This window comes from Haliotis rufescens, unplaced genomic scaffold (genome assembly GCF_023055435.1).
Source record: "Haliotis rufescens isolate VD_foot unplaced genomic scaffold, xgHalRufe1.0.p SCAF_247, whole genome shotgun sequence".
Classification (NCBI taxonomy): domain Eukaryota; kingdom Metazoa; phylum Mollusca; class Gastropoda; order Lepetellida; family Haliotidae; genus Haliotis; species Haliotis rufescens.
Window position 1 is genome coordinate 27,501 of NW_025963943.1, and position 8,108 is coordinate 35,608.

An 8,108-nucleotide genomic window follows, 5' to 3' on the forward strand; every position below is an offset into this window, starting at 1 on the left:
TTACAAGTTAAACGCTACAGGTGTGCCGGGGTGTCCTCACTGTGTAGTGGGGTGTATATTGCGACTCCCTCCATGAGAAATCCTGATTGGTGTATTCAAGGGATCATTAAGCCAAAGGTAGCATCCGTAGAACGTTCAAGTCCGTACAATGTGAATTGATAATCGGATGTAACAACGCGCTTACAAAGAGGTGGTGCATATGATCATTGTATTGGTGTAACATTGGTGTTGGGGACTCTAAAGGCAGAGACCATACAGATTTACAGATCTGTTTTAAAAGCAAACCTTGGCTATTTTACCTTAACTTCACAGCAAATGCAATTGGAAAATTATTCACCAGTTCAAACCAGAATGAATATAAATGACAATAACAATGACAATACTGTATTACCCGCAAGAGAATTCTTTGAATAAATGAAGGTGCTAGGAGATTGTATGCATAAAACGACATGACAAACAAAGAGAACTAAAACAGTACAGAACGTTACAATCTTTTATGAGACGTCTCTTTGATTGGGTAAAAGATCTAAGAGTTCTATTTGTTTTAAAACAATAAATATCGCTGTCCAGAAGGTAGAATGGTCGGGGTCGGCTTAAATCGTTCAGTGACAATTTAAACACAATATACATTTCAAAATTTTACTTTAAATGTTATAAATATTCTTTTTAATTAAATACCATGCGTTATTGTAAATCGTGAATATAATTTAAATACATCAGTACTGCTAGAGGACGTGACCATAAGTCCTTAAAGATATTTATTTATTTTAAATCAATGCATTTAATTAAGTTTCAATGAACACACACCAGACATCCATACAAAACACATAAACAAAGGTAGATTTAAAAAAACAAAAGGTATTGAACCTTGAACTGATAGCCTTAGGTATATTTTTAAAATTTGGGCCTTCATCGTACGTAACGTAAGGAACGTCCCCACTATACAAAGGACCAGCTATACAAACGATAGAGGTGTGCCGTGCACAAACATACTCGCTGTGTTGCAGGTTTTTTTTTTATTGCGATGTCTACCTGTGTCGTAATTACTGATAGATTCACTCAATAGATGATAAAACGCGGAATGTTGTATGTGGTGAAAGTGCAGTGCTAATGCATGTTCATTCTGGTGTTGATTGGGGTGTTTCAAAAACAGGCTCATCTAAAAGACAATGTTTTGCTTTAAAAAGCAAAACGAAGTAAATTAAACTATGTAGGCCTATCATTGGACATTTGAAAGATGCTTTATCGAAACATTAACCTTCATTTCATTAAACATTGAAGGTATTCTTAGAACAATCTAAGCGTTTTTTCTTGCAATATTGTACATACAAAAATATTCCTTTGAGAAAATCGTGATTATCATTTCAACAAATACTTTCACGAAATACACGTGTATCAATCCGGCTTTACTTAGATATGTCATTTCTTTTTAAAGAAATATACATCTCAACATCCGTATCGGATACATATCGTACAGTATTTGTATTAACAAGTATTTGGGAGTTTCCTCTTATCAAATATGGGTCGATCTAGGAACAAAACAATAAGGAAATATCTGCAGTTGAATGTGACTTAATATCCCACACAAGCTAGGAATGTTCACACATGATAAACCACAAAAATATATGAACTGTACATGCATATGTAGTCATATAAGATTGCTTTATTTTGTATTCAATATTTGAAGGAACATAAAATCTGTGTAATATCTTATTTTAATCAGTGTGCAAAAAATGCCTATGCCTATGCGTTGAGAAAAACAATGCAGAATATATTTAATAGAATCAGAGACCATATACCGGTATATGGTCTCTGATAGAATACAGTACACATTCAGAACTGATTACCGCATACATTAAACACAATATAAAGTGAAGAAAATTGCTAATACGGAAGAATTAAATGATACTCAAGGATAGGAGATATGGAATGTCTAACAATGCGACTTAAAAACACAGTCTACGGTTATAAATCATTAAATGTATTCACGTTGGATTATTATTTAGCGTTGGTGTGTAAACATTCGCTCGTAGCGACCCTATGACCCTGTGACCTCAAGCTCGGGAACGAGGTCGTTCAAATCTCGTTGAAGTCTCTCGGACTTGCCGCATGACGAGATGTGAAGGAAACCATTAGTAGCAACATTGTGATTATCTGTTTGCGAGTTTGTATGCCCTCAAAACAACACTTTAAGTGAGATCTCTTCATTGGATACATATATTGGGTCAATCTTATGACATCTGTCTGTTACATGGAGTAGTCAGCGGAGCATAAATTACCATTTGGAGAAGTGAAGTGCGCTGTCAAGTGTATCCACGGATTGTCAATTTGCAATGCATCAGCAGAGGCCATGTTCAAAACTTGGAGCGAATCAGCGATTATGAATTAGAAAGTCAGGTTCATATTCACTTACGGGATCGCGGCGATATCGCCTGCGATAGAAAATACCATCATGTCTGCGAAGGTTGCCGATAGAATCGACCCTTTCACCAGTAAGGTGTCTATCAAATCTAAAAAACAGAAACGGTCTCAGGGTTCATCGCATTATCGGACTAAAAATGCCCCTGAGTTGCAGGCTTTACCTCATCTTAAAGGTAAGATTAGTGATAGTCATAAAATTTGTAATGCCGTCCAATGTACACTTTCTATACTTCTCACATGTTGATATGTCTGATTAATTTATGATATTTCAGACCGGTGCCATTGGCATCATGGCCGGTTATAGTCTGTTTCAAACACTACATTACAATAGCATAACTGTTAATAAAACAATTTTGTCGTTGTAATTTCCAATTTTATTGTGTCGTCGTATCAATTTCGTTATGTGTGAGCTAAACTGTGGATAATATTCCCCCTCATAATTATCATCATTATATATTTAGTCAAATGGAACCTTTTTGAAATAGACTTTAAGAAAATGGTTCCAAAATAGCATTCTACGCCATTTTGGCTATGTTAGTATGCAACAAGTACTTTAGAAACATCTTGATGTGACTATAAGAATAATTGTGAATGCTTTGCATGGACTGTTCATAGATAAACAAGTGTAAAGTTTTGAGATAATCTTTCAAAGCATGGCAAATGTGTTTGAATTCAATCAATTCTACATGAATCCTAATTATTTATTACATATTTACATTAAAAACACTATATGCAGGTGTCAGTTTTAATCTATCTCAAATGCCATTGAAGTGTGTTTTATTCTCTTTAATCAGCTTAAGTACAAGTTGGCTATGTGATTAATCGATATGTGCATTATTCACTTACTGTTATGCAATGTCCACAATAAGAATTGCACTTGAGTACCTTTAGACTTTCTTAAGCAGGGATATATTACAATTATGCAGGTATTGAGATATTGTTAAGTAGCTCATCTATAAAGATATTCAAGAGAATTATAATAAGATCTGAATTACATCTGTACTTACATAAAAGTTCTGTGTATTTGATAAGGTGGATACAGGGAGGAAACAAACTGCAAAGGTAATTAGTCAGGGTTCGACACAGTCACTAATCTATGAATCTGCAAATCATAGGTTTGAAATAAACTGGTATAATCAAATGATTGGATACACTCAGGCCTCAGGCTATATTAGGCTCATGAGTACCTGTCCTTGTTCACACTTCAAGGATGTACATTACTACCATGATTTTTTTATATGACGATAATAGACATGGACATTATGTCACTAATCTTTGAAATCACAATTTAAAATCTCTGTTATTACACATGTTCACATGTTACCACAGTTTTATTAATTTCCATTCTATTTTGTGACAAATACATCACTCATTCGCCACCATGCCTTTTTGAATATCCGGCCTTGTAGCATAAGGAGTTCTCACCCTTGTCTTATTCTTAGTACTCAGGAAAACATCCCTTCCTTCTAAAAGTTCATTCATGACACTATTTTGAATTTTGTTTTCTTATTATGAATTAATCATACATGAATTAATCAAAATAAGATTAGGTCTAATGGTCTATGGCATACCAAACTACCATGGGTTTCCAGGTTAGAAGAGGTTCCCAGCACCTACAGTATGCTTGTAGAAGGTGACAAAATGGATGGGGTTTTACTGTCTGTTACTTGGTTGATCTGCCTGGGACATTGTTCATAATAGCAATCACTGGACATTTGGACCAGTCTCTTTGATTTACAGATCGCTATCATATAGCAGTGTGTGGTCTTAAACAACAAATAACTATGTGTTCAGAAGAGGAATTTTCATACATTCTTTCTTTTGAGCTCATGAGTGAGATAAGTTCTGTTGTTAAATTATTGATGAGAGAGACGGAGCTGAAGCATCACTTGCGAAACAAAGTTAGAGTGGTGATTGTGTCCAGAATATATGTCATAATAGAATGGAGATATCGTGCTTGTAAAACCTTGGCAATAGTGACTCCAGAGGTTTCTGGTCAAATCAGAACATTGGCATTTAAACTACTTATGATGTTACATGCAAACTAATATTTACAAGTCTGTTTATATTTATGATATTAATTTTAGAAGTTATTTTGACTTCACATACATATTCAATGACTTTTGAGTCTTCGACTTTTCTTAATATGAACATGATGAAAAGAAATTTCCCCATCAGGTCCAAACCAGACTAGGTAGCCTAAATATGTTTTTGGAGTATACAATACAGTTTTAGAAGTCAAGGGTCTGACCCAAGTTTTGAAAAGATAAAGAATTGGTCTTCAACCCATGCTGTCGCAAGAAGCAAGTAGTCAGACACGTTGACATGATTGATGCGTGTCATTGTTAATGTATCCCATTTGCATAGATCGATGCTCATGATGTGGATAGTTTAACGAATATCATGTCTGTACTGTCTTAACAGCTGATACATGTAATGCAACTACCAGCCATGTGTTTCCAGCCATTATGATTACAATGGGGGTGACTGTGAAGGAGCAGTTTTATCCTTCTTTCTTTATCTTCAAATAGGAACTTAGATAAGCCGTTTGGACTGAACCATTGTGAACTGAACTGGAAACATTTTGTAGGCTCAACAGCCATACTGTGTAGATGAAAACACTACTGCATAGACTAACAGAAGCTTTAATATTGGTTGGTCATATTGAATGATCATCCATCAGAACTTTCAGATTGATCCCCATCACAAGTAATTAGATCTTTTCCTTGATCATGTTGGATTGCAAATGTCTGGGACTAAACCTCTTAGTACACTCAGCTGATAGATCTACATTTGTTTAAGGTGAAATTTGGGACAGTGGTGTAGGTTAGTGGTTCAAGCGTCCACTCGTAGCCCCGAGACCTAGGTTCGAGTTCCCACATTGGCATGATGGGTACAATGTGTGAAGCCCATTCCTAGAATATTGCCCATAGTGGCCAAAACCATACTCACTCACTTAAAGTTACTGTTGAAAATGATACTGGGACTGTATTTTGTATGGGCAATTCTTTTTAGCATGATACAATGTAATATCAAAGATGTCTCGGCCTGTTGCAACCGGTTACTCTTTGATTAGAATTCCTATTCTGTTTAAGAAATGTGCAAGTCGGTAATCATTGTCTTTGTTTAATATCATTAATAATCATTTGCAGTAACATTTCTGAAACTATCAATATTTATATTGTCACAATCTGATGTATTTACAATAAGATTGTTATAAAAAAGGTCCTGAATCCTCAGTTTTTTACAGTATATCAATGACGTAAATCACGTAATATGCTGGTGATATATCACCGATAACCTCATTGCTGTCACACATTCCCCATATTGAATAATAAAACAACAGTTTTTAAAAACATCATCATCGACAATGCTGGTCATAATAATCAAATACTAAGCTAAATTTAAGAATAATAACCAACTACATACTTTGCAAGTCTATAATGCACATATTCATGACCAGTCTTTGTTCTGAGTAAAATAAAGTCTAATTTGTATGCCATGCTCAACAGTCAACTAGTCCAATGAGTGAATTCATGAACATGATGAATGTGAGACAACATTCATTCATTAAAGGGCGGTCGGGTAGCCTAGTGGTTAAAGCGTTCGCTCGTCACGCCGAAGACCCGGGTTCGAGTCCCGACATGGGTACAATGTGTGAAGCCCATTTCTGGTGTCCCCCGCCGTGATATGGCTGGTATATTGCTAAAAGCGGCGTAAAACCATACTCACTCACTCACTCATTCATTAAATGTTGTATGTCATAGTATCCATGGTAACACATATTTCCTAGAATCCAAATGACAAGAATTGATTACGTTCTCACACATCTTGCATGTTCATGCAGAACAGGAAATAATACAGTGAATGTCAGTCAGGAATTATTGCTGTTTGAATGTTGTACCTTGCACAAGATATTTTGAATATTTTGGTATAAATGAAAGGTTACAGTAGGTCAAATAACCAGTTCACGATTTTTGGAACCATAACATCACTAAAGATGTCTGCAGTTCATAACTTTAGAATGTTTCATTAACGAAAACAATTCAAGGTTACATCATCCTGATTTTCAGATCATTATTGCATTCTGTGCCAAAAGCTTTTGAGTCTACCTGCCCAAACTTGGTATCATCATCACAAGGCTGAAAAGGCCTTGAATTTAAGGTCCGTTGTGAAAAGCCTTGATTTTTTTGTGTCAACCTTAAAAGGCCTTGAAAATCACCAAAATATCTTGAGAAGCCTTGAATTTGTACAAACTGACATGTACTTGTATATAAGAGCAGGGTCACCTCTAGGACTTTTCTGACATTGGCCTTTTATCTCAAAATTTCAAATATTCCAGAGGTACACCCACTCTTACCCATATAGCACAACATACAACATTAAAATGCAACATTGTCTTTGGAAGTGTGGGTTTCTTTTTTTTTAAATTTTGGGGGCTAAAAGCACAAGCCTTCTCCCCTCCACTCCTGAATTAAACTGCAAGCATGGTAAGATAATTTAAAAATCTTGACAGATTGTGGAAAATTTGTTATGTTCACACTGCTTTTAGCTCTTACAACTAATATAATAGACAGTATGCTTGATATAATAAAGTAATAACCCAACTTAAGCCTTGAAAAGGACAGTTGATAGCCTTGAATTTTGTTAAAGGCCTTGAATTTTAGTGTTTCATGTCCGTATGAATCTTGTGTTTGTAGATTTAAGTGTCATGATATGGACTTTTTATGAACAAAATTTTGCTTTACTCGGGCTTCAGATTAGTTGTGTATGTTGCAGGCTGTCATTGTTCCCAAAGGTAATGCCATAGTGGGGTATGATATTTGATAATATACCACTAGGGTGGGCAAGAAGTTGAGTGCTCGCAATCATGATTCATGGCCGATGTTCCCAACAGTAACTAGAATTTGTTAATTTTTGTTGACCTCGATATCACTGGTACAGCTGGAAAGATGGCATTAGGCTGTATTTGTTTGTGGTGTCTAACACATCTTATTTATGAAATATCTATCATTTCAGATACTCCACCTGGGGAACAGCAGGACTTGTTCATCAAGAAGCTTCAGCAATGTTGTGTTGTGTTTGACTTTATGGACCCTGTGTCAGATTTGAAGAGTAAGGAAATTAAAAGGGCCTGTCTGAATGAATTAGTGGATTACATCACAGCTACACGCAATGTTCTGACAGAACCTACGTATCCGGAGATTGTTCGAATGGTAGGTATCAAATGAAAGCCTCACTTACTGAGTGGTTCTGTGTTGCTAGATACATCTCTGTATTTTATGCCATTAGATTATTATAACACATCTGCTGGTCATAGTGTAAATGTTTGTGAAAATAGAAAATTAGTCATGCCCTTCCTTGTTGCCTACTAAACAATGATTTGAATACCAGTTGAATAACACAGATATGAGGAATAGGAGCCAACATACAGCAGGTCGGTGGTTCCATCCTCGTGCTTTATCATAGCAAAAAATGTTAACAGATTGTACTTGTTGTTACTCTGCCTGGCACTCGACATCAAGGGGATTATACAAGAACTGGCCATTTCGTAGTCAATATAATCTGTCTGAGTGGGATATCCATGTGTATCTGCAGCATGGTATCTTATTGGAATAACACTATAAAACTGTTGTAAGTCTGGACTGGTACAAGCATGTAAGACTGACGCCTATTCTCTGAAAATA

The 8,108-nt window shown here is 35.7% G+C and overlaps 1 protein-coding gene across 1 annotated transcript; it reads left to right on the forward strand.

Moving 5' to 3' along the window:
- The first annotated feature begins 2,084 nt into the window (after nucleotides 1–2,084).
- On the forward strand, nucleotides 2,085–7,667 carry LOC125383589 (serine/threonine-protein phosphatase 2A 56 kDa regulatory subunit epsilon isoform-like). The gene is made up of 2 exons (XM_048402164.1): nucleotides 2,085–2,594; nucleotides 7,441–7,667. The coding sequence occupies exons 1-2, from the start codon at nucleotides 2,453–2,455 to the stop codon at nucleotides 7,650–7,652; spliced, it is 354 nt and encodes a 117-aa protein (XP_048258121.1). The 5' UTR covers nucleotides 2,085–2,452; the 3' UTR covers nucleotides 7,653–7,667.
- The last annotated feature ends 441 nt before the right edge of the window (nucleotides 7,668–8,108 follow it).